The sequence below is a fragment of the Salminus brasiliensis genome, chromosome 23, assembly GCF_030463535.1.
Source record: "Salminus brasiliensis chromosome 23, fSalBra1.hap2, whole genome shotgun sequence".
Lineage (NCBI taxonomy): Eukaryota > Metazoa > Chordata > Actinopteri > Characiformes > Bryconidae > Salminus > Salminus brasiliensis.
Window position 1 is genome coordinate 7,421,003 of NC_132900.1, and position 25,686 is coordinate 7,446,688.

At 41.3% G+C, this 25,686-nt stretch overlaps 1 protein-coding gene across 4 annotated transcripts; it reads left to right on the forward strand.

Moving 5' to 3' along the window:
- The first annotated feature begins 1,230 nt into the window (after nucleotides 1–1,230).
- Nucleotides 1,231–25,081, forward strand: tpm4b (tropomyosin 4b). Of its 4 annotated transcripts, none has more exons than XM_072669495.1 (9): nucleotides 1,231–1,592; nucleotides 5,010–5,135; nucleotides 19,139–19,272; nucleotides 19,782–19,899; nucleotides 20,002–20,072; nucleotides 20,877–20,952; nucleotides 21,113–21,175; nucleotides 21,441–21,510; nucleotides 22,786–23,241. In XM_072669495.1, exons 1-9 carry the CDS (start codon nucleotides 1,479–1,481, stop codon nucleotides 22,866–22,868), a joined length of 855 nt encoding a protein of 284 aa, XP_072525596.1. In that variant the 5' UTR covers nucleotides 1,231–1,478; the 3' UTR covers nucleotides 22,869–23,241. The 4 variants fall into 4 exon arrangements, with proteins under 4 accessions (XP_072525596.1, XP_072525594.1, XP_072525595.1 ...); XM_072669493.1 differs by lacking the exon at nucleotides 22,786–23,241 and adding an exon at nucleotides 24,291–25,081 and having other exon boundaries at nucleotides 1,237–1,592; XM_072669494.1 differs by lacking the exons at nucleotides 1,231–1,592; nucleotides 5,010–5,135; nucleotides 22,786–23,241 and adding exons at nucleotides 11,178–11,589; nucleotides 24,291–25,081.
- Nucleotides 25,082–25,686: the final 605 nt, after the last annotated feature.

Consider the following 25,686-nt stretch of genomic DNA (forward strand, 5'->3'; position numbering starts at 1 on the left):
GCTGGTTAACCAGCTCCTGGTCATGCTGGTCAACCAGTTAAGTCATTCTGGTCGATCAGTTTGGTTGTGCTGGTCAACCTGCATGATCAAGCCTGCTCATACTGGTGGTCTTGCTTGTTCAGGTTGATGTCATGCTTGTAGACCAGCTAAACCATCAAATCTCAAATGAAACCATAGCCTATGCTGGTCAAGAGTTAAACCAGTTTGAGTGACCAGCTTCAGCTGGCCAGGCCTTTTTTTCAGTTCTGAGCATGGACAGGTCAGTTGCAGTGCACAACTCTAGCTCAGATTCTAATAGAATACCTTAAACTTCGAGTACATTATTACTTTTAAAAAGATATGTGTATATTGTTCTTTGCAATTGAGCAAAAGGGCATTAGCATGGTGGCAAACCAGTCAGTGTTGTTTCTCTTTTGAATACTTTTAACCCTTTGAACCCTACGTTTATAAATCTGTCATTAATCGTCCTTCAGAAACTACTATGAGTGATCCGGTAACTGTTTGGTTAAGACACATTTTGTGGAGTCCCACAGGGCAGGGTTTTAGGGTCTATGACAATGATGTTACTTATGAGAGTATCACAATTATCAGGGTGAAGTGTTGGTCTACCTACAGAGTTTATGGACTTCATCAACTACAAAAGCATAGTCCAGCATGATAGCACAGCATCTCTAAGTCCATATGTAGAGACTAAACCAATGTCCCATTCTACTGAACAGGATTTTTGCATTTTTGCCCTACCATGCAGCTGTTGCTTTGGAAGAATGCATTTGTGGGCAGAGCACGAGTAGGTCAATTGAGTAAGTAGTATAAATTATAATAAAGAAATATATACAATATATTATATGCTAACTGCACTTAATAAAGTAATTAATATATGAAAAAATCATAGCAAAGGCCTTGAACGGTGCAACCTGTAAGCTAGTCTATTTTCTAATGCATAAGAGAGACCAAATGGATTACACACGTCATTTCCACAGCATTTTACTCTAAAGTCACTGAATTGCACAGCAAGAGTGATAAGTATTCCCTCTCAATAGTGCTCTGCTCAAAACGAAAGGCCGCAAGAGCCAAATATGGAGATTGGTTGTGAGAACGGCTTTAGATGAAGGGTTGGGCCGCGAGGAGGGGGTATGCATGTTTGAGGGGTAGCATGTGTGATTTTGTGTGTGTGTGGAGGGGTATGAACAGGGAGGGGGTGTCACCAGGGAGTATGGGCTAATCTCCAGTACCTCAGGTTTAAACCTTCCACAGCAGTGTTGCATTTCAGTCTGAGTGGCCCCTTCTCTTTCTCTCCACTACTTCTCTCTCTCTCTCCCTCTCCCTCTCTGTCATTCTTCATCTCCTCCTCTGACAGAGAAAGGCACTCTCAGCTCTGTTGTCTTCTCTATCGCTCTACCTGAGAGAAGCAGCACTCATCACTTCCATCCAGACTTCAATCCGTTTTTCTTAAGAAAGTCCAACCACAGGCAGCAGAAATGGAGGCGATCAAGAAGAAGATGCAGATGCTGAAGCTGGACAAGGAAAACGCCATTGACCGTGCAGAGCAGGCCGAGTCTGACAAGAAAGCAGCAGAGGACAAGTGGAAGCTGGTGAGACATGGAGATGGGAGGGAGGGATGGATGGATGGGTGAATGAGGGATAAGAGATATCCATGGATGTATGTAAAAGTGAATGATAGATGGGTGGGTGGGTGGAAGGATGAATAGATGGATGGATGGATGGATGGATGGACGGATCGACCTAGCGGTGGATGGATGAATGGATCTAGAAGCAGGTGTATCGCTGGATGGATGGATGTATAAGTAGTTGGATGGATAGATGGGTGGGTGGCTGTATGATGCATGGATGTATAGTAGATGGATTGATTGGTGGGTGGATGGGTGAATGGATGAATGAATTGATAAATTTCTAAGTAGATGGATTGATGGATGGATGGACGGATGGAGGGCTAGATCTTGAAGTAGATGGATGAATGAATGATAGAATGATGAATGAATGGATCTAGAAGTAGATGGATGGTGTATGGATGGAAGGATGGATGGATGGTAGATCTAGAAGACGATGAATGGATGAATGAATGAATGAATAAAGTACTTAAGGATGTAAATAATTAATATGAAGATGTATGGATGAATGGATGGATCCAGAAGCAGATGGATGGTGTATGGATGGATGAATGGATGGATGAATACGTAGATGGATTGATGGTAGATCTAGAAGAAGATGGATGGATGGATGGATGAAAAATATAATTTAAACCTTGGATGGATGTATGGATGGATGGATGGATTCATTAATTAATATAAGGATGTATGGATGGATCTAGACGTAGATGGATGGATGGCTGTGTGGATGGATGGATTGATGTATGTATGTTTTAGAGCTTTGTTGGTATTGGGAACCACTGCACTATAGTCTATTAATATGATATATACATAGGTCCTTCAATAGAAGGCAGGTGAAATTCCTCTGTGGCCAGTGTTGTTATTATTTCACAGTTAGCTCTTATTTGGCATCATTGCTATGCTGCACTGAATGGTATTACATATAGTCCCATAAGCACAAACACTGCTGTACATACTAAGTGTCAACACTCCATGTATGACAGACCCAGTCTCTACTGTTGAACCACGAATAGTGAGGAGAACCAGATGGAAAAGAGGGAGGAGCCATGTCCAGTTCCCAGGAACAGCCTGGCATCACCAAACCCCACCAGGGAGCAAACTAGAGGGATGTGGGCTCATCAGGAATAGCCCTGAGCCATCCCAGATGCCCCACTGGCATGCTGGTGTTGGTTACAGAGCTCCAGGATGGAAGTGTCTAGAAAAAAGCATGTTCCTGTGGGATGTTTATGACAAGTCACAACCATCCCACTGCCTTGTTGTAATTTAGGGAGGTTTCTTAGACATGCAAGGCTAGTGAGAGCTCAGCAGATCTTAGGAATCAGCAGGTTTTTGGCATACAGGCCTGTTGCATAAAGAACTCAGCACAGTTCTAGCCTACATATTATGTATTAAGAGGCCCAGATCTACTGTTTTCTTGGTTGATGCCAACCTCCAAGAACAACATGCTCCTCAGAAGGATTCAAGTACTGAAACATCAGCAGATGCTCAGGTTGGAGCTGATGGGTGTGATGGTGTGAGCAGAGTGGAATTCGGGGTCTGGAGAACAACAGATTCCAAATGAGTTCCAACCCCATATCTAGAATCTGATCTCCATTACTTCAAATATGAGGGCCCCTCCGCCACCCCCCACCCCCCCATTGCCAGGAGATGAATTACCCTGACCATTTCCAGTTGTCTCTGACTCTCTTGCCAGAATTGGGTATAGCTGGTCGAGCTGGTCAAGTGGGGCCCATATAAATTATGAGTCTCTATAGACAACTGAAGCAAATGGAGTCATGCTGATGAGCAGGGTGTTGATATTTTTGACCTAAGAGGTTTGGGGTTTGAGTCGGCCTGTAGTGTGACTGAACACTATTAATAGGTTTGTCTGTCTTCACCTACGCATCTTGTCTGTGACCCGTCTGAAAAGGGCAATGAAGGGTCTGTCCAAGAGCTTTGATGTTACAGTTTAATCCTGTAAGACGGGCCTCAGGGCATTGATATTCGGCATGCTGTACAGGTCAAAAGTTTGGAATTACTTCTTATATTAACAACTGTAGATATTTTAGTCTGTAAAAATGTTATACAGTGTACATTGGAGTAAGGTTAGATAGAAAGCCGAAGATACGGAGGTTTTAAAAAGCTAAATGATATTAGATCATTATAAATGTTTTAAATGACGAATATGATTTAACATCCTTATGTATCATTTTATGCATACATTTTTCATAAATAGTGGCTAAAAGGGTTTACTATTACACATAGTTCCCCTTGCACCAGTTAGTAGTAGTAGTCAATTAGGCTAAACACAGTTAGCGAAACACTTCTTTAGTTATTGAGTTTCACTGTCGTACAGTGTCAGAAAACACATTAGCGACTCTGTTTAGGGTTACCTAACACCTCTACGCTGAGCCGAGCGTATGATGATTTAGACATGCAGTTTTTTTTTATTTGAGGCTAGAAACCTCTGTTGCTTGTTAGCCACATTAGCATTGAAGCTCCAATGCAAATGCAAGGAAACAATTCTCCCTAGGGGGAGAAAGTCTAAATGATTCCCATAAATACGCTATAAAAGGCAATTACTGAGTATTTTAAGAGAGATTTTTGATGTATAAATAGTAAATAAGTAACTTGAGGTGTAAAATGCTTAGGTGTTATTTTACAGGCCTATTTACAACCCTGATATTTTACCTCAGTAACAGCGGGATCTGCTTTTATTACATTATTCACATCCCCATGATGCAGCACATTACTTAGCCTAGCACTGAAATTATCCCCAAGTCTTAATGCATAGTGTCGATGTCCTCTTGGTACATTAAGCGGTTACTTAACTGAAGACACGGTAGCCGGTCAGCTGTTTTAGATTTTAGCCTAGAACCCACTCACTAGCATCTGTCCTTTCTTAGCGCTCCTTTTTAGCCTTTAAAGCTGCTCCTCTGGCCTCCGCGTGGCACAAGGCAATTCCCCTGTCTTTCGCGCAATTGTTCTGGTCAGCCATTTCTCCTTCTCTGGTCAGTCTAGCTAGCATTTAAACTCTTTATCTCCTCTATTTAACCTCTATATTCTCCAGAAGTAGCTGTTGTGTTTAGCCTTGAAAGAAGGAAAGGATTTCACTAGAGGGCTGGCTGTGTAAAAAATTGTGGACGTAAATCTAACAAGTCAAGACTGTTTAGAAAGAATTGGCCTGTTTTACAGCTCGGTTTTGCTCTGCTGGATTTTCTTTTGAATGAAGAGACGAGAGTGTTTGAGGTTAACGGTTTATCACCTCCATGTTCTGAACTCTCCTAATTTAACTATGCTGACATTTCTCATTCTAGGGCTCGTGATAGATTGATTGACACACAATGTCAGGATAATCAAATGTGCAAATGTAGCATCTGAGTATGTCCCTGTTGTGTCCAGCTTGAGGACGAGCTGCTGGGGCTGCAGAAGAAGCTGAAGGCGACAGAGGATGAACTGGACAAGTACTCAGAGGCCCTTAAAGATGCCCAGGAGAAACTGGAACTGTCAGAGAAGAAGGCCACAGAAGTGAGTAATGATCAGATATAAGATCATATTATCTGCCAAAAGCTAAAAGTGTTCCCTCTTCATTATACAGAACCATTGCCTTTACCTAAAGGAACCTTGAAATAGTGTATATAGCTAAAGTAATACGATACAGCTTATATAGCTTATAGCTTTCAGATTTTTGATCTCCCTCAAATTCAACCTCCATCAGTTTCCCCACATCTCTTTAGATGTAGATTTAAACAGGCTGCTTTCATTATTGTGTCTTTAATGCTGAATGATGTATGTAAAATATGTTTGTGACATCACAACCATGACAAATTCAAAACAAGTTTTTTTGTAGGTTTGTGTTTGATACCCTTGTGACATCACAACCAACAGACTTGGGACTGTACCTTTAATGTAATGTATGTGAATTATTTTTGTGACATCACAATCTTGACGAATTACAAACAAACTCTTTTGCAGGCTGTTTGTTACTGCCCCTTTAATTCTGATGTCTGCAAATTACAAACTACTTTTGTCACATCACAACCATGACGAATTTAAAACAAACAGTTTTGCAGTTTGATTTCCATACATGGAGTGAAAATTAAAGAGCGCATTTTGAACATTTTCGAAGTAACAAGTTTTTAAAAATCAAGGAAATTACATTTTTCCATGGTTTGGACTCTTTAAATTTCACATTCTATGACATGTCTGAGGCAGACTTCGGCACCTGGTTGGGTTGAAAGACGTTTAGACACACCATTGTCTTTTCATCCCGGAGAATCAAGTGACAGGCTTAGATCAGACCCTCTGCAAAACATATTCCTCCACATTCCACTCGCTTCATCACTCCATTCGCTTCTCCACAGAAGCAGTTGCTCTGCAAACTCCTTATGCCCATGGAATCTCTGACAAAGACTCTGAGTAGCTAAAGGAATAGTTTGGGGGAAAAAATCTAATTAACACAACCACAGTTTTCCCCTTACCCTCAAATGTAGTCACTCAGCCAAGAGATACTTGGTGTCCGAAGTTTGCTGCTTCTTATGTTTGTGTTGTAGCTCCAGCATAAAGCTAATAAATCAGCAGACCCCAACAAAACATGTCTTAACTGAATCACTACATTTGAAAAGGGAGAAACTTTGAAAATCTGACTTTGCCTGTTTACGGCCCTGGACAGTAGCGACAGTAGTATACTACAGCTGTGGCAGGTTTGAATTGCTTTTGTCTGAAAGCTATTGCTGTTCTTCCTAACTGGAACTATTTTCAACCCTTCCAAAGTTAAAGAGACAGAAATTCTGCAGTAAAAGTATGAAAAAAACATTTTTATAGAAAGAAGCACCTTTGAGGCCTGCAGAGAGATAAATTACAGGCCGAGAGCAGACACAGTGAGCTGCCAACACATGACTCAAGGGGATCATTATAAAAAAAAAGTAGGTTGGACGTGACGTTTACAGCAGTTTGTGTCATTCATTTATTACAGAGTTTGCAAAGAGTCCGTTTGCTCAGGTAAAACCAAACCCACTTTTTCTTAATAATTTACTTTTTATGGCACACATCAGTACTGTATACTTGTGTACCATACGGTACTTTCTTGGCAACCATTCATTTTATATTCAATGATGTTTTTATTTACGGTTATTTTGTTACAGCTGGAGTTTGATTCCATATTCTACCATAAATAAAAATATAAAATATGGAATCAAACTCTAACCTAAAAAAAAACTCTTCCTGAATATAAAATGTATGGTTGCCAAAAAGCACACTGTAATGTCTTATACATTGAGGCTGTATATTTTATGGTAAAATTCTGGTATCCACAGCTTTTATTCTTTTATTTATTTTTTTATTTTTTTTATTTAAAACTCTATCCTCTTTGTTCACTGACACATTCACAGCCTTTGCCATATGCACACTTTCATGCATACACACACACACACACATACACACACTGAGGCAGACCCCAGTCAGTTATGCAGAGGCCCAGGAATGGCTGGAATGCGTCTAAAGCAAACAGTGAAGTCTCCCCTCCAGAGTGTAATGAAGCCCTTCCGCTGGGGAGAGAAAGCACACACACACATTCCTGCTGTCCGCAGCTCCCACAAACGACCAACCACACACACACACATGCACACACTCCTACACATTCACATACAGACCCTCACACTTATACACATACAATTTCAGGATTAAGCCTGACTGTGTGTTTCCATTCGCATCATGCCTTTTCCATGTGGAGCGTCTGATTATTCCTGTTCTGCAAACAATCACTCTGTTTCTGCTGAAAAAGCATTTGCAGAACTCTGATCCCCTCCTGGGATGAAGACGCATAAATCCTACTTCTGAAGCTGTGTGTATTTGTGTGTGTTTGTGTATCAATTCCACTTTAATAAAATATAAGAAACAATACAGGAGCTCCTGAGTGGCGCAGCTGTCTAAGCGCTGGCTCTATTATGAGGAAATTACGAGCTTGATTCCTAGTGATGCCACAGCCATCCGTGGTGGGTAGGATGGCACTCTCCCATCGTCCAGTGCTACTGTATACTCTCCAGTGTGAGTGTCTGTTAATGATGTTCTCCTCCAAGCCTGTTAAGCTGTCCGGTGGTGTGGTTGTGTTTGTAGCTGTTCAGAAACATTTGATGGCTCTTCTTGAAGGGGGCTCTTACCATTCTAGCCCTCATTATCCCAGCACTGGTGGTGTCATGTGATAGGGGAAGCCTTGCAAGCCCTTGGGGGAATGGCAATATTGAAACTGCTGGGAAAAAGATTGAGTTGAAGGAAAGTTTGAGGGCCAGCGTTCCTTCATATAGTTCTCATCTAGTTCACACTACTGGACAAAGGAACAAACAAAATACAGGCTTTACGTTGACTGTTTAGCTTGGGCAAAATGCTTTTGTCCATTTTGTACTATATATATATATATATATATATATATATATATATATATATATATATATATATAATCAATCAGCCTTACCTTTAGCACACAGGTGAAGTGAAAAATGCTGATCATCATCCACAGTGGCATCTGTTAAGGGGTGGGATCTATTAGGCAGTAAGTGAACAGTCAGTTCTTGAAGGTGATGTGTGTTAAAAGCAGGGGAAATGGGCAGATTGTGATGGCTAGACGACTGGGTCAGAACATCAGGCACGTTGTGTAGGGTGTTTTTCTGGTATGCAGTGGTCAGTACCTACCAAAATGCTTCAAGAAAAGCAACTGGGGAACCGGTGACAGGGTCATGGGCTCAGTGATGCACATAAAGGTCCCAACTCACATCTGACAGGATCTGCTGCAAATGTCTTGGTGCCAGATATCACAGGACACGTTTAGAGATTATGCCTCGAATAGTCAGGTCTATTGTGGCGGCACAAGGGAACCTACTTAACATATGTAGATGCGCTAATGTTAAGGCTGATTGATGTAAGTATATATAAAAATATACTTGTTCATACCAGCCCCAAAAAAACGTAAAATTTCTTTTACGTACATAAATACACTCCTGTGTCCCATTCCTCTTGAATTACCAGTAAATACTAAAAGCTATATGGTGTCAGAAAAAATAAGCAAGTCAAAGCCATTCTTTAAAGCAACTCCTAGGCTTCCCCTAAAGTCGGGAAATGTGTAATTCGTGCTTTGGGCCATCTCTGTAGGACCCATTTTTCTGGACAAGTTTTTCTGGACGAGAGACACAGAACCGTCACTTAAAATAAAAGAAGTATATGGACTGAGGTGGTACTGTTAGCAGAGCGCCGAGCCCAGTGTAGCGACGCGAGACAGTGACGCTATCCTCCCTAGTATAGTCAGAGGAGCACCACAGTGAATTTGAAGCGTAACTTAGCTTAAGTGAGTGTGTGGTATTTCTGACATGCAATGTGTGTTAGGCTATTTACTAATAAACTGCATTACATGTTAGCTACATTAGCCAAACTAAAGAAGCAAAGGTCAGACACCAAACACGTGTGACCGACTACATTTGAGGTAAGGGGACATTGATTTGGAGCCAAACTATTGCTTTGCAGGATCATAGCATAGATTCCAATGCCATCTAGGCCCTTTACTACTGTGTCTTTCGAGCAATGACCATAACTCATTCGTCACTGCCAAAAGCACATGCTTACAGTAAAGTAAATTAAGTGTAAGTTTACAGTAACCTCAATTAAGTGGATCCTAAAGAGGTTTACTCATCACTTAAATGCACTTCACATAAGTCTAAACAACAAGAGACAGGGAATTCACAGGGAATCCCAGAGTAAACAGCCCTGGGACAGATAGAGGAGGCAGCTGGGGGTCAGAGGACCATGATGGTGAGTTATGACAGCCACTGAGACCTATTAACATTCTCCGAACTTAGAAGTACAACTGCCAGGAGAGTATCATTGTCCACAATGCAACAGTGATTGTTGTTACAAGCAGGCTAAGCGGCGAGCTAAATCCCACCGCCCACTCTCAGCCAGGTCATTTGTCAAGGTGGCGTCTCAAAAGCCTGCTTTGTGTCGCAGTGTGCCCCTCACTTCACTTCGTGCACTTTAGTCTTGAACTCTTGCAGAGCTCAGCGGGCATTCAGTGCACATTGAAAGGATCCAGGGCAACAGTGTGGTGATGTGCGGGTTACAAAAGAATTGTTCATTTTGAGCGACTCTCTTAAGTGATTCAGTTGAACTGATTCACATGCACAAATGAATCATAACAGAAACAAGTCTACTGGTAAGTTAGCTAAGCTACTCTTCTGCAACAGCTTCCACATTGTGTAGGCCGGGGGTCTTGCAGATTGTTGAGGCTACCACTGTGGAGAGCTCAGATCTAACATTAATATCGTTGATGTTGATGAAAAACATGTATCTCCAAAATGGTGACAGGAGAAGGCAAAAATGGTCTTAACTTTGAATAGAAGTCAATGTAAAATAAATACAATAAAATATTATTAATGAATGAATGAATGAATTAATTAATTAGTTAATTATTGGTCCATTCATCCAGAATTATGCACATGAAAATGTCTCTAACTATTTTTACCACATTGCCCCCCCTAAATAAATGTAGATCACCAGGACTGGGCTTCCCTGGTTCAAGATATATGCATCAAACGTTTTTGTGAAATTTTGTGAACCTAACTAACACTAAACGCACTCTTTAAAAAAGTCACTCCTTAAAATGAATTTTGAGCTTGATTTGATTGTTGGTGCCAGACTGGCTGGTTTGAGTATTTGTAGAACTGCTAAGAATCCCCTGATCTCCAACAGTCTTCAGAGTTTACTCAGAATAATGTACTAAAAAAAAAACAGTCAGATCTTGAGGCAGATGTGCTTCAACAGCAGAAGACCACATCTGGATGCACTTCTGTCAGCCATGTTCAGTGTTCTTCAGTGGCCTTCCCAGTCTCTGGATGTGAATACAAGAGACACCTTTGGGACGTGGTACAATTGGAGATTTGCGGCATTAAGGTGCTCCTGAAAAATCAGCAGGAATTGTTTGACGCAATCATGTCAGCATAGGAAGATCAGTTATAGTTATTATATAATTAAAGGATAAGTAAAGGATAATTATAGGATAAATATTATAAATAAAGGATAGTTATTTCTAATTAAAATAGTTATAATATTAATATTTTGTTCCTAATAAAGTGCCCTGAGAGTGTAGCCTAGAAATTTTCTTTTTTAGTTACTTTTAGTTTTTAGTTTTAGTTACATAATTAATCAATGAGCCGATCTATCCATTCAAACAGAATCGATGCAATTGATTCATTCACTTAAAACGACAGATCATGATGCAACTAAATATATTTACAACCCCAATATCAACATAATAAATGTATCATTTTAGGCATATATGCTATAAATTATAATAACAAGAACGTAAAATTATCACCAGATTTCTGTGAGCACTTTGTGATATTATCTGTCACAAAAAGCGAATCAATCATTGCATCGGAGGTTTGATTCATTCACTCGGTTCAAACGAGTCGCTTCAATTAAATCTCTCATTCACTACAACGCTCATGGGTAAAGACCACCCCAGCCCACCCCACTCCCCTCCCTCCTGCAGGCGGGATGTCTCCAGAATCCAGCTTCTTCCCAGGATTGGAGGAATTTAGGAACTTTCTTCAGGTCCCATTCCCCCCTTTCTCCCCCAGGCTTCCTCATTCCCGAGCTGGAGCGGTCCGAGCAGTCTGAATGGAAACCCTGAACTGAGGTTTTGAGAGAAAGGAAATCAAAGCAGTGGGAAAATCCCTAAAACTGAGCCTAGCTTCTAGCGAGTCACTTTATAACCCAGCTGTCCGGCGCTGCTCAGCCTCCTCGGTGTCGTTGAGGACTTTTTAGCGTCGCTGGTTTACCTCTGGCCGTCTCCGCCGTTAGCTCAGTAATGTCTGTGAACTCGCTGGACGCGGTGAAGAGGAAGATCCAGGCGCTGCAGCAGCAGGCGGACGATGCGGAGGACAGAGCCCAGCTGCTGCAGAGGGAGCTGGACGACGAGAGGGACCTCCGGGAGAAAGTGAGTGGAGCTCTCTTACACGCTGCCCTCCTCCTCGTCCTCCTCCTGCTCCTGCTCCTGCTCCTGCTCCTGCTCCTCAGTCTGCCGCTGCTTCTGCTGCCTGTCCCTGCCTTTCAGCCTGCAAATCAAATCAAATCAAATCAAATCAAATTTTATTTGTCACATACATAGTCATACACAGTATAACTTGCAGTGAAATGCTTTTATGACAGTCTGCCCACATCAAGCTATACAATAAAATCTACATTTAAACTTAAACTAAACCTTAACTTAATGAAGTAAAGTGCAAAAGTGCAAAAGAAAAATAAAGTGAATAAAATGAAAATAGAATAAGTTACATTTAAGTTAAAGAATAAAATATAAAAATATGAAAATATAGAAATATAAGCAAAAAAATATATATATATACAAATATACAAATATATATACACAGATGAAATAGTGGAAACGCTCAGTCTAGTGTGTTCTCCAGCATCATTTCAGCTCAGGTTTCTAGACTAATATTGAGTCTAAACCTGGATTAAATTTAATTCCCAGTGATTTAGGACTAGATTCAGCTCATGGCTGGGAAATGTGTTGTTTATATTATTATATTTTAAGAGAAATCACTTTAGGCCTATTTATTTACTCAGAAATCCATATGCCTGTTATCCAGACCTTGGGATTGCCATGAATACTCAGCCTAGGGGTGGCCAATCTGATAAAAAAAAAAAAGAATTGTGTGTGTATATATATTATTATTATTATTATTATTATTATTATTATTATTATTATATAGTGCAATATTATTACACAATATTTACACTCTATCTGATTAAACAGGACTAACTTCACTGTTCGTAGCTAATGAAACGTGCAGCTGATCAGGGTTCTTTAAGCACTGACCATATCCTCCATATGCCTAGAAAAGTATATTGTGTAAATTGATCATGATACGATTCAAATATTGTCATATTGCCTGGTCCTAACTCGGCTCGGCTCAGCTCAGCTCAGTCCATGCATACTCACTAAGCTGTCTAGATCAGTGCTTTTCAAACTGGTCCTCAAGGCTCAGCTTAATTTCTTTATAAAAACAATATTGGGACACATTTAAGGTATAAAACAGACCAAAGCATCAGTACTGCAGCATTAAAACGACTATCGGCAACATATACAAAATCAGCAGGTCAGATTCTGCACTAAATCCAGGTAAACAAACGAATCATGCTGTTTGTATATATATTTTTAATATGCTTAATATGAAAGCATATTCAGACATACTTTATACAAATAATGATCAAATATGATGTGATCTCGCCCATCGCTGAGCTCTGCGTGTTGAGAGTTGGAGCTAAAGTCTTGAGGTTTTCAGGGGTCCTCGAGGACCGGTATGAGAACCGCGGATTTAGAGCACTAATGGTTCTTCCACCCAGTCCGAAACGAAGCCATCCAGACGAGCAGTAGAGTCCTACACTACACGCAAGAATGTGGAGCACTTCCTTATAAAAACCTTGAATATGAAAAACCATTGAACTTTGTTCATTGTCACGCAAAAACCTTGTATCTCCATTTATGGCGTTTTGCACTTTTTGACATCATTTGAAGCTGCCAGCTGTTCTTTACACTGACCAACAATCATTTTTCTAAATGAGTTGGGAATAAGAACTTTACATATTGACTTTTTGGAGATACAAGTTTGTGATTTAACGTGTCTGTATAGCACTAGAAAGAGTTCCACAGTTGTTTGAGGCAAAGAATCCTTTCACATGGTTGCATTTAGTAGAGAACCCCTTTATTTGGCACATTATCACCACGTTCTTGGCTCTCTAACGTAGCCGCTTGATTCTGTTGTATGTCAGCGATTTCAGATTTGAATGAAGCCTCAGAAGTGTGTGTATTTGGGTTTGCTTTGGGTGTACTTTGTGGCTCTGAGTGCTCTGGAGTGTTGAGACGAGATGGTGCGCTTTCACTAGATGTGGACTTCTACTCAGGAGACTGAGGAGTGGAGAGAAAAAAGAAAGAGAAACTAATTTCCTGTGGAAAATCTCACTGAGTCATTTCTCCCATCAATTCTTCCACCTGTTCCCTCCACAAGGCCGCTGCCTGCTTAGATCTCTCCCCCATTTCATTGGAGGGGAAAAAATGAGTCCCCTGAAGGCACTGAGTTCATAAGCTGTGAATATGTGGAATTTGTGGAACAGCCCAAAAGCTTTAGGTCTGTACAGTACCTGCAGTAGAGCAGGTGAAGCAGGGTACAGCTCCATTTGGGGTAAGAAGTCTGATTGTTCACGTAACTGCTACATTGAAGAGCCTGGGTAAAAGCCTGTGAGCGTCTGAAAGGTCTGGTCTACGAGGCCTAGTTTTTTAGCAGAGGAAACGATGCTTAAACAGACCACTAATGCAGCCACCGCAGCAGCACAGGCTGTGAGCCCCCTTCCTGGAAACGGTGTCCACGGGAAGTATGGGATGTGACGCCGTCTACACACTTTACCTTTTTCACTTCCTGTCGTTTGTACTGCTAAAGGCCTTGTAGTTTCATTCTGGCTGTGCGTGAGCTGCATGCAGCGTCCCTCAGCAGAAGATGGTAGAAGCAACGTCCCTCACCAGTGTTAAGATGATAGAAAGAGAAGATTGTAGCACAGCAACACAAAACCAGTATTTACTACCAATTGAGCAGTGGATGTACCAACATAGAGACTTTAAAGACTTGACTGACTCTACATTAGCAGAACACAGGAAGTATCTAATCAGCCGTAATGGTTTTGGTCTTCATTTCCTCATCGTTATTGGGGATGTTAGGTTTTAGCAATCTCTGGAGGAAAGACAACGCTCAGTTTGTTTACGTTTGGAGTTCACCCCACGTAGGAACAGTTCTGTGGGATGTTTTCCTCTTCATTCAGATGCACAACTTGTCTGATGATATCGTGGCTTCACCAGTCTAGACGGGCTTGCTGTAGGAATCTAATTGGTAGACGTACTTCAGACTAAAAATGACGAGGCCGTAGAAGTGGCTGCCTGGTCGCTTCTTGTTATTTTTAACTGCAGAATAGTGGCACGGTACGCAGTCTATTAAGATGAAGCTGTTTAGGGTCACACCGCGCTCCTGGCACTTTCCAAATGTGCCCCAAGCCTTCTCATTACAGCTTGTGTATGTTCTTACTTTCCATCGTGGACTGTGTCAGTGTGGATAGATATTGTTAAAATCTGGCTCTTTAAGTGCACTTTGTGGAGTGATTCATTTGTCAAATAATACTTTGATATTATCCACTCTGTACTATGCAGTAGGCTTGTAAACAGTAAAAGGCTGTATGCACATTTCCATGACCTACCTCAGGTTTATTGGCTGTTTGCAAACTTGCCACAATCAGCGGTATAGTTTAGATAGTTCAGCAGTAAGCTGCACCCATTGCTGCAATACACAGCTTGTCTAGACGTTCCCCAGTAGGAAGTACCTGTTGGCACCATGCCTAATGCCAGGTGTGGTCTAGCTCAATGCCCTCCAGCACTGAGCTATGGAGCAGTGGAACTGTGTTCTCTGGGATGATGGTTGGTGCTCCATCTGATACTTTTGGGATTACTTAAGGAGTTAAGGTGAAGTGGTGATCATCCAACATCGTGACCTTACTAACACTCTTGTCGCTGAATGCAATCAAATCCACACAGCAGTGGTCCAAAATCATCCAGTTTGACCCAAAAAGAGGCAGTATTGATGTTCCACAGATTTATTGGCTTAATGAAATGAATAATCAATAACTGTGGAATTTACACATGCTCATATTATTATATTACATTATTTGATTAATAATATATAATATTTATATTCATTTAGTTTAATGTAAATTGCATGTTGGGTATTCTTGATTATAAAACTTTTAGCACCCTACAGTGCTTAAAATGGGTATTTTTCACATTGACTCTAGTACTCCTGATCTCTATCACTTGTTAGCAGTGCTCACTTTGTCCATTGGCACTAATCTGACTGCGCAGATGGGGCAAAGTGTAATCAACCCACACGGCCTCGAGTGAGGAGCAAACAAAGACAGTCGTTATCTGGGTTTGTATTAGATATTGTTGTTGCCGTAGTACTTTTACTAGGCCTGTATGTACTGTAATTTGCTTACTGTAATACAGATTCCCATAGACAGTTATTAAGGGTACTAAAAAGAGTGTTGTAGAACTCTAATGTTTTGTAATTCGTAGTCCAAAGATGTGCTTATCTTGGACTCCATTTATTCTTGGGTCACTTGATGCGTCTTGAGTATTAGGATAATATCTGGAGAAGGCCAAGTTACATAAAAATGCAAGTGTAAGCGCATTCAAAGCTTTATAAATATGCAGGGTGATTCTCAGTCTGCATCCTTACCTGTGCTTGTGTTCCTGTGGACTTTGGAAACGTCATCAGTTGTGTGGACTTGGCACAGCCAAATATCCCATATACCGTATTTCGCTGCTGTTTCAATTGCAAAATTACTGTACAGCATCCTTCCATCCTCACTCACATGAAAACTTGCCAAAGTCAGTACTACCAAGTACACAAAACTTGCCATACTTTGCATTGTGAACCCCTCTCTGACTCTTCGAACCTTGTCCCAACAATCAGCAGCCATGCACTGCTCTAAGCAGCTGCCTAGCACTCTGAACACTCTGATAAACTGATGCCCACAAAGCAGAGTCAGGCTTTAGGAAGATCACAAAGTATTTTCAGGTAGGTGTTTCCTCAGTGTGTCATGTAATTAAGAAAAGGCAGTTACAGAAGCGGTGGAGGTGCAGTCAAGGTCTGGAAGACCAAGAAAATTGCTAGGAAGGCAACTCAAAAACTCATGTTTGACCGCAAAAGACCTCTGGAGTAGAGGAGCACTGTTCTACTGTGCAGCGACGCCTGAACAAATATGACCTTCATGGAAGAGTCCTCAGGACCCCTGTTTGTTTTAACTGCTGATTACCTCTGAAACTTTTTTTTTATCTGTGTGAAACCACTTGCTTTTCCTGACATGGCCCAGATTGTAGGAGCAATATAATCACACTAGTTGAATATTACAATATTATTAGTAGTATATATTCATTGTGCAGCCCCGCAGGCCCCTGTAGTTGCTTAGTCATCTCCAGGTTTTAAAAGCTCTGTTAGGCATGGTGAGATGACCTCATACTATAGAGTCCTCTGCTGTTTCTGTGCTGCCATATATGGTTTCAGGCTTACACTGCTGAAGAGTAGCCTACTCTCAGGCAGGGAAGGGGTGTGGTTAGGGGACTCATCTCTTTGTTAGATACACACAGTCAGGCTTTGCAGTGACCACATAGAGCCTGTATGAGGTTGTGTTTTTTTTTGCAGAACAATCAGCTAACTTCAGTGCAGGGAGACGCTACAAAGCTCTGGTCGTGTTTTGAACAGCTCACTTCCTTGTCCTCCTGTTTAGCTGTAGGTCATGTAGCATACAGCATAACTGCAACTGAATGAAGGGAAGGTCAACATGGCTCCAGTTTGCCAAATTACACTGTGAGCTAAAGGGTTCTTTGACTCAAAGCAACATCAGAGCCACTTCAGGTAGCTTTAAAAGGTTTCACCAGCAATGTGAAGAATGCTTTAACCAGGTAAAGAACCCTGCAAGTGTACAATGATTGGTCATGGTTCTATATAGAACCATGTTTCCTGAAGAACCCTTGATGACTTTATGGGACCAAAAGTGGTTTGTCTATGGCATTGCTCAAAAACCCTTTATTTTTAAGACTGCAACACTAATAATAACTTGGCTTATACTATATGGACAAAAACATTTTAATTTTAATTTTTTAACTTTTATGACATCCCATTTTAAAACCATAGGCATTAATATGGAGTTGCTCCACCCTTTGCAGCTCCAAAAGCTCACACTCTTCTGGGAAGGCTTCCTACAAGCTTTTGGTGTGTCTATACATCAGTCAACCAGAAGAGCATTTATGAAGTAAGACACAGTTTGATGGAGGTATGGTCAGGGCTTGTCAAGTTCCTCCACACCAACCCCCCCACCCACCCAACCATGCCTTTATTAACAGAATAGGGCCTTTCTTCAGACTGTTTCCATGAAATCATACACATTTCTCTTCACTGGAACTAAGAGGCCTACAGGCCAATCCCTGTAAAACAACCCCATAGCATTATCCCTCCTCCACCTAACTTTACAGGTGGCATAGTGCAGTCAAGCAGGCATTTCTATCCTGACAGTAGCCAAAAAGAAGAATGATTCGTCACTCCAAGAAAAATATTTTCACTGCACCAGTCCAGTCCAGTCCTTACAGCACTCCATCCGCTTGCATGCAGCTGCTCGGCCATGTAAAAACCCATGCACAAGTCAGCAGAGCGGTGGCAAATTTTACGCATTATGCACCTCAGCACTCGACATCCCCACTCTGTAACTTTATGTGGTCTTTTACTTCCTGGCTGAGAAGCTGTGGTCCCTAAACACCTCCACTTTTCAATAAAACAATTTACAGTTGATGGTAAAATATCTAGGAATATCTAGTCTTTCAGTAATGTGTATAAAGGAAGACTGCATGGCTAAACGTTTGATTTTATACACTAAATAATACACCTATATTCAATGAGAGAGGTGTGCCCCAATACTTTTGTCCATATAATATATATTGCCCAAGCTTCAGCCAAAATCATATCTGCTGGTTGTCCCACTAGTCTCTTGCTGGACATTTTAGACACTACTGCCCAGAGCCTTGGTCTGTTAAATGGCAAACACTACAGTAAAACAGAACATGCTTTCCAAAACACAGACCACACTAGATATTGCATCAGACAGCAAGTGAAGATATGAGCAGATAAGTGGTGAGTATGAAGGAAGAAGTAGTGAATGATGTGTTGCTAGCTGTTATAATTAGCAAACCTGCTTTGCACCATGTACTGTTTAAATACTCCTCAGTGCACTGGATGCAGTACCCCTCTAGCCCATGCCTGGTGTTAAGCATGGTGCCAGTAGGTTCATACTTATCTGCAGTCTACAAATCTACAGTCTAGAGGGACTAGACAAGCTATGTGTGTGCATTTGCAGTTCAGTGTCAGCAATGGGTGCAAGGTAAAGTAGCGTTAAATAATAAAATACATTCATTACAAGATGTGTCCACAAACATTTGGACATATAGTGTGTTCAGCTTAATACAGTGTCCATATAATAACTTCCAGAAGAATGGGTTGCTCTGACGCAGCCATGCATGAGCTAATGCCAAACTGGCAAAAACCTGGCGATACAATGTGCATCACGATACAGGGGTACCGATTCAGTCTATTGCATTACTGTAAGCAGAACCTGAGCTGAGGCTATTACTGGACAAAAGTGGTGGGAGGCAGGGCAAACTTTCTAATAATTCAGATAAATAAGATACACCGGATGAGCAGGTGTCTACAAACATGTGGACACATTGTGTGCATCTGTGATTGATCAGCATGCTCCACAGTTCATGATAATTTGCATATTGAAGACTTCTGTTGTGTAATTATTGTGAAGGCCAGTATAATAAACTTTATACTGTGTTTCAAATGCAATTTCAAACTCTAGATGTGTGTGTGTGTGTGTGTGTGTGTGTGTAGGCAGAGGGTGAGGTGGCTGCTCTAAACCGCAGGATTCAGCTGATTGAGGAGGAGCTGGACCGTGCTCAGGGGAGACTGGCAACTGCACTCCAGAAGCTTGAGGAAGCAGAGAAAGCTGCAGATGAAAGCGAGAGGTCAGCATGCAGACACACACATGCTCATACACACTTAGTCGGACCAGAGGAGTGTAATCTAGCATTGCTTTTGCAACATCTTGGCATCTTAAGCCTCCAAAACACCAAGCCCACTGTTAGCTGCGGGAATCAGCATCAGCCCCATAGTGAGCATCGGTGCTTTCCCATTGCCCCTAGCCATTGCCCCTGACTGCACATAGCAAGGTTTTATCAGTACCAGTGGCAGTTGTGTAAGCACAGACGCCCAAGCATCCCTATCCCACTTTCCAAGTTTCACCAGATCCTGCTGGGGAATCCTTGTTGCATGTGGGGCCATCCTCATCAGATGCATTAGCCACCTCAGCTGCCTCCTCTGCACTTTAGCTTAAAGTGACTAGGCCGTTAACCTTCACACCAGAGGTGTGCCCTGCTTGAATGTAATCTATAGAATTGCACAAACCTCTTCTTCTGCAACGTCTTGGGAACTTGAAGTAGGCTGAGTAACATTGTGTATGTGTGTGTGTACACAGAGGTATGAAGGTGATTGAGAATCGGGCTACAAAAGATGAGGAGAAGATGGAGATACAGGAGATGCAACTGAAAGAGGCCAAACAGATTGCTGAGGACTCCGACCGCAAATACGATGAGGTGAGAAATGCACATGTATGTTGTTTTAATTTACACTCTCTATTATAGAATTGTGTCATTGAACTGTGTGTGTGTGTGTGTTTGTGTTTGTGTGTATTGCAGGTAGCTCGTAAGCTGGTGATTCTGGAAGGGGAGCTGGAGAAAGCAGAGGAGAGAGCAGAAATTTCTGAGCTGTAAGCAGAGTTTCTTCTCTAGTCATCATCAGTAACCCAACCAGTAGGAAAGAATGGAGATGATTGTGGCAGATGGACGGTTCGCCATTGTTTTCATGTCCAAACAGTCCAAACAGAACAAGGAATATCAGATATGTAGAACTTACTCTAGTGTCTAATTCCAACAGCTAGTTCTCCCCTGTGCTCATATTAGCACATTCTTTATTTTCCCCCAGAAATTTCCCAGTTTTTAAACCCTTATTTAGCTTTATCGTTAGAAGGCGGGGTTACACTTAGATACGAAGTAATTGACAGCCTTGGCTGGAACAGGCCGGTTGTCTGCAGGACCTGCGTGGCGTCCTTTCTGTTCATTACATAGAGTAGCTGAGTTGTAGTGGAGCTTACATGAGCTGCACTTTTACAGTTGAACCATGCCAAATGTGCTCTGCCTCTGCACTGTAAACTCAATGATGGCCATCTGAGACTCGCTTGGTTTGGGAGAAGGTGGCAGGTCTACCAAATGAGTATGCAATCCTGGCTCCGCCTCTGGACTTTACTGTGAAGACTATGGTTGCAAATTTGCTAACATGGCATACAGTTTTAGCTTCATTTCTGTAGAACGGAGGGGAATGCGGCCACGGTGTCCATGTTTTCTACAGTCATTGCTTTGGGACAGCACAAGTGTCATTTATCAGCAAATTATTGTTGGACAAATTAGTTGTCAGCAGTGGTACTAAGGAAGTATGAGTTTATTCACTTTATTAAATTTTAATATCAGTTGATTCACCAAAATTTGACCAATGTCGTCTGTTTTCTTTTCTGCAGCAAAGGAGGTGACCTTGAGGAAGAACTGAAGAATGTAACCAACAACCTAAAGTCCCTTGAGGCCCAGTCAGAGAAGGTAGGCCTGTCCAGAGCTCAGCACTCTGAGTGTATTTGTGTGGGTGTGTGTGTATATATATATATATATATATATATATATATATATATATATATATATATATATATATATTTATGTGTGTGTTCCGTTGTGACCTTTTGAGTGGTTTCTCTTTCTGCAGTACGCAGACAAAGAAGAAAAATATGAGGAGGAGATCAATGTTCTCACTGACAAACTGAAAGAGGTGAGATGCCACGACCTCAAAAGCATTTAAAGGAGTGGATTGTTGAAAAATCAAGTCTGTGCAAGTTTGCCTAAACCCTTAATATAGCTGATCACCTATGAGGCTAATGCAGCTAACAGAGAAGGGAAGCAAATAAGGGAATTCCTGGCCAACTAGACCAGCGAGTAGTAGCCATTGTGGAAGACTGGATCTTGTCGGTGCTTTTGTCAGTTAAAGTGTTAAATGCAGCTTGAGGCAATCTTTCTTCTGCTTCTTCCCCTGGCAGATGGAGAATCGTGCTGAGTTTGCAGAGAAGACCATGGCCAAACTGGAAAAGACCATCGATGACCTCGAGGGTAAGCCCAACCAACCCCTCCCTCCTCTAACGAACACAGTAACTGCCTGTGCACTCCTTATTAAGTTCACAGCAATCGTGATGTAATTAGTAGCATTTAACACAAGGCAGGGTATCAGCTGGAATTTAACCTTTGTCTCCTCACGTTGTTTCTGCCTGCTGGATGACATTTTATTGGCATGAAGGAGCAGAGATTACGCTCTTAGACCCACCCTGCTTGTGCAGTTTGCGGAACTACCTAATACAGAGCCACTAAAATAGCTATTAACTAGACGCCACTCCTTCAGAATAGCATACATCATGGCCTTTGGATTTAAGGTAACATGGACTAGGAGTATGTCCTGGGCACAATGTGGCACCATGAACAATAAGAATCAGAATCCGCTTAATATTGCACATTCACAGCTGTCACGGAAGAATGCCTTGCATCTCCAAAATGGCAACTTTATAAAAGAAGGAAAAAAACTTTTTAACTTCAATGGGCGTCAATGTAAAAAGATTTAATTCCAAGTCAGTTTTATGTCAAAAACTGCAAAACTGCAAAAATGAAGACAGGTTCTACCTGACATTAAATATGCACATTAAATAAGAGTTTAAAATCTGAACTGTATGACAGGGACGGGCATTTAATCATGTTTTCTATTCAAATATCTATATTTTCAAATGAAACGTTTTAAAAAATACCCAGGACGGACTGGACAATATGGTAAAAATATCATGGTAAAAAGTTGAGATCGACTGCCATAGGCAACTGTTTAAAACTTGGACCTGGAGAAAAGTTGCCTAGAACAGTTGTTCCCAAGTTACCTAAAGCAGTGAGTCCAAGGTTGGGGATCAGCGGTTGCCTAGAGCAATAGTTTCCAACCCTGGTCTTGGAGAACCCCGTGCCCTGCACAGTTTTGTGGTTTCCTGCTCTAACACACCACCTCCAACTCAGGAAGGGCTTGGTAATTAGCTGATTTGCTGGTTCAGCTGTGATGGGAGCAGGGTAAACCCTCAAATGTGCAGGTTATGAAGTCTCTGGCCAAGAGCAAAACCATAAATGACCATCCATAATTGTATGTATAATTACAGACGCTCCTGGGGATTTGAGCTTTTCATAGACCTTCCCTGCATGAGCTGCTAACACCCTTACTGTCCTTGATCTTCTTTTTCCTCTGTTGTCACTCTCTTCTCAATTTCCTTTTTCCTCTCTTTTCTTATTCCCGGTCTGTTTTCTCCGAACCACTCCTTCTGCTGCTGAACCTCCTGCCTTTGCTGGCCTTTTGACCTCCAGATGAACTGTACGCTCAGAAGCTGAGGGTCAAGGCGATTACTGAGGAGTTGGATCTTGCCCTTAATGACATGACCTCCATGTAGATGACTCCCCCGTTACCTTGCGATGGAAGATCTAAGTGCCTAAGCCCCCCCCCTCCCTTTATCTATTTTTTCCACTATAAAATATGCGTAGTTTTCTGCATATGCATAATATTCAGACGCAGGTGCTGCTAAAGCATTAAGGAATGAGGTTGACGATCCAGTTCACATCTTGCTGTGCTGAATAAACTCTTTGGCCTCTTTGTTTCTCCAACACAGTGTGTTTTCTCTCTCTCGCCTTTCCCTTCGATTTCTTTTTCTATACCTGAAATCTGTATTTCAGTGGTCCTTTATGTTCTGGCTTTAATACTAAAGTTTTAATAAAGTTATTATTAAATGTAATGATCATTGCACCCTTTTTATGGCTCTTTTCTGCCTTTCCTACACTTAGTACATCTCTGATTCACACATCTGTGGCCTGGATTTTCCATTCCCCAAGGTCTGTTGTGTGCTATGTGTAGTGTTGGTGGCTGTAGAACTATTTTATATGCTAACAGACGGTAAACATGGTGATTATATTGGCGCTGTTCAGGAAATAAAAGACTGTTAGAATACTATTAATGAATGTAAAGAACATAAGCCTAAAGAATATAGGCTAACAACCACAGCCTACTGTTAATGAAGAGAATGCTGTTGACTAATAGTGGAGTGTTAAGCTAAGCTAAGCAACTTATAAGGTTATTCATATTACAGAAGTGAGCCAATGTAGTGTTAGGAGTCTTGCCCAATCATTCTTATTGGTGTAGCGCAGCATAGTCACCCAGACCGGGAATCAAACAGGCAGTGGTGTAATCTGTTGTGCCTGGTGGTTGTTACATTGACATTCAATCAAAATTACAGTTACAGAGGAACACGTTGTAAATTCAGGAAACCCCATCACTTCTCATAAGCTCTCATGAGCTGTACCACTTTTCTCATGGCCACTGATGCTAAAAGAGCAAAAACACCTCAGATATCACCAGTGTGGAGCACTACACATTATCGAAGGTTGGTGTACAAAGGAGGCACAGTAGAATTGATGATAGTGGCACGGTCACGCAAAAACCTTGTATCTCTAAAAAGACAACTTTACAGTAAGAGGAAAACCTTCTCAACTTTCAATGGAAGTCATGTTTATAAACTGCCTAATTGAAATTGTGTAACAAGTGAACAGCTGCAAAATGGAGATACCAGATATTTGTGTGACAGTGGCAATATTTAAGCCCACAGAAACAATAAACAATAAGTCTACATAAATAATTACAGTAATGATTATTCAAGCTTAGTTGCTCAGATTATGCTGACATTGACAAATACATAATTACAAAAATAGCGGATATCTGCATTGTCTTGTAGTCTTGTATCGGTGCATCCCTAAACATATCAACGAGAAAAGACCATGTTTAGTTCTAAGAAAGCCTCTAAAAAACAAACTGTTTGTTGCAGAGAGCATAGCCAGTGCAAAGCAGGAGAATCTGAATCTGACCCAAGTCCTGGACCAAACCCTGCAGGAGCTCAACAGCTTGTGAACATCTCAAAGAGGAGACGTCCCGACAGCGATCGACATTCCACACTTCTAATCAAGCATTCCACCAGTGCATGTGTATGTATGTGTGAAAAAGAGAGAGTGTTCATGCTGTGTGTGTGTGTGTGTGTGTGTGTGTGTGTGTGTGTGTGTGTGTGTGTGGTTGAATTGTATTGTTCTGTTGTATTGTCTGAGTCATGTCCTCTATTTTGCTCCACGCCCTCCGTCACATTCTCCCTCACTAATGGAGCGTTACGCTGCCAGAATACTTATTTTAGCAGGCTGTGACTTTATTGAATGCTTGGAAAAGATTTGAATGATGTCACCACCAACATCTAGGAGGATTTCTCATATCTGTGTCCGTTCCACTTTTCCACGTTTTATTTATTTTCTGCCGAAGTTGTCTTAAACCAACATTTCAATATTACCTCACACATTGTGTAGAGTTGCAATAAAATTAGCATTCAAATAAAGAATCATGAGATATCGTGTATAATCTACACATTTACATTGAAGAGTCCGGTATGCTGATGTGATGGTGGGTGAGGTTAGGGGCATTTCTTTCTCAACACTTAACTTTTCACATCTGCTAGTGTTTCTCAGTCACTTTCTAATGTATTGTTTAATCCCTCGCACACAAAAGTGCTCTCAGAATTGTTTGTCAAAACTGATTTGTACTTTTTTTTTTAACCATAATAAATTTTTACATATTTGCACAAAAAAAAACTGTCTGCTGTTACTGAGTGCAACTTCATATTTACAAAGTCAATATTTTAACATACATTTTCCCAGCTAACATGTCCATGTGGGGCCTGTATGGGTAGGCCAATCGGGCAACTGGGAACCAAAAAGGTTTGTTTTCGGGTTCCATGTTGGCCCCACATATGGATGCTCATCAGGGTCAGTGGTGGGCTGTAAAGGTAGAACCCATTGAGAGCCCAACTGGGTCCCAATAATGTACAAACCCACTCAGAACCCATCTGGAACCCACCTAGGCCACGTTCCACCCAGGTGAGCCCCACATGAGCATGTTGGCTGGGTTAGAATATTCAGTATCTCACTGTCGGTTGTTTTGTATGATCAGCTACAGAGGATGTTTACTCCTTCTCATATTAAAAAAGTGTGTTATTTGACAAATAGAGCCCAAATGTTTGCATATGACTACATACCATTATGTTAATTAATATCATGACTTTACATAATATTCAGTGTATGAAAATATGCTTATAGTTTACTGCAATTTGTCTTTTGGCATAGCTTATTAAAAAGTTAGTTAGGTCTGAACTTAGGCCTCAACATACATTTCCCCATGTAAAG

Excerpts from the sequence above, each read along its gene's own strand:
- tpm4b (XM_072669495.1), top strand. The coding sequence starts at position 1,479 with ATGGAGGCGATCAAGAAGAAGATGCAGATGCTGAAGCTGGACAAGGAA. Across the intron at positions 5,136-19,138 it reads CAGAGAAGAAGGCCACAGAA|GCAGAGGGTGAGGTGGCTGC; the intron begins GTGAGTAATGAT and ends GTGTGTGTGTAG. Across the intron at positions 21,176-21,440 it reads TCACTGACAAACTGAAAGAG|ATGGAGAATCGTGCTGAGTT; the intron begins GTGAGATGCCAC and ends TTCCCCTGGCAG.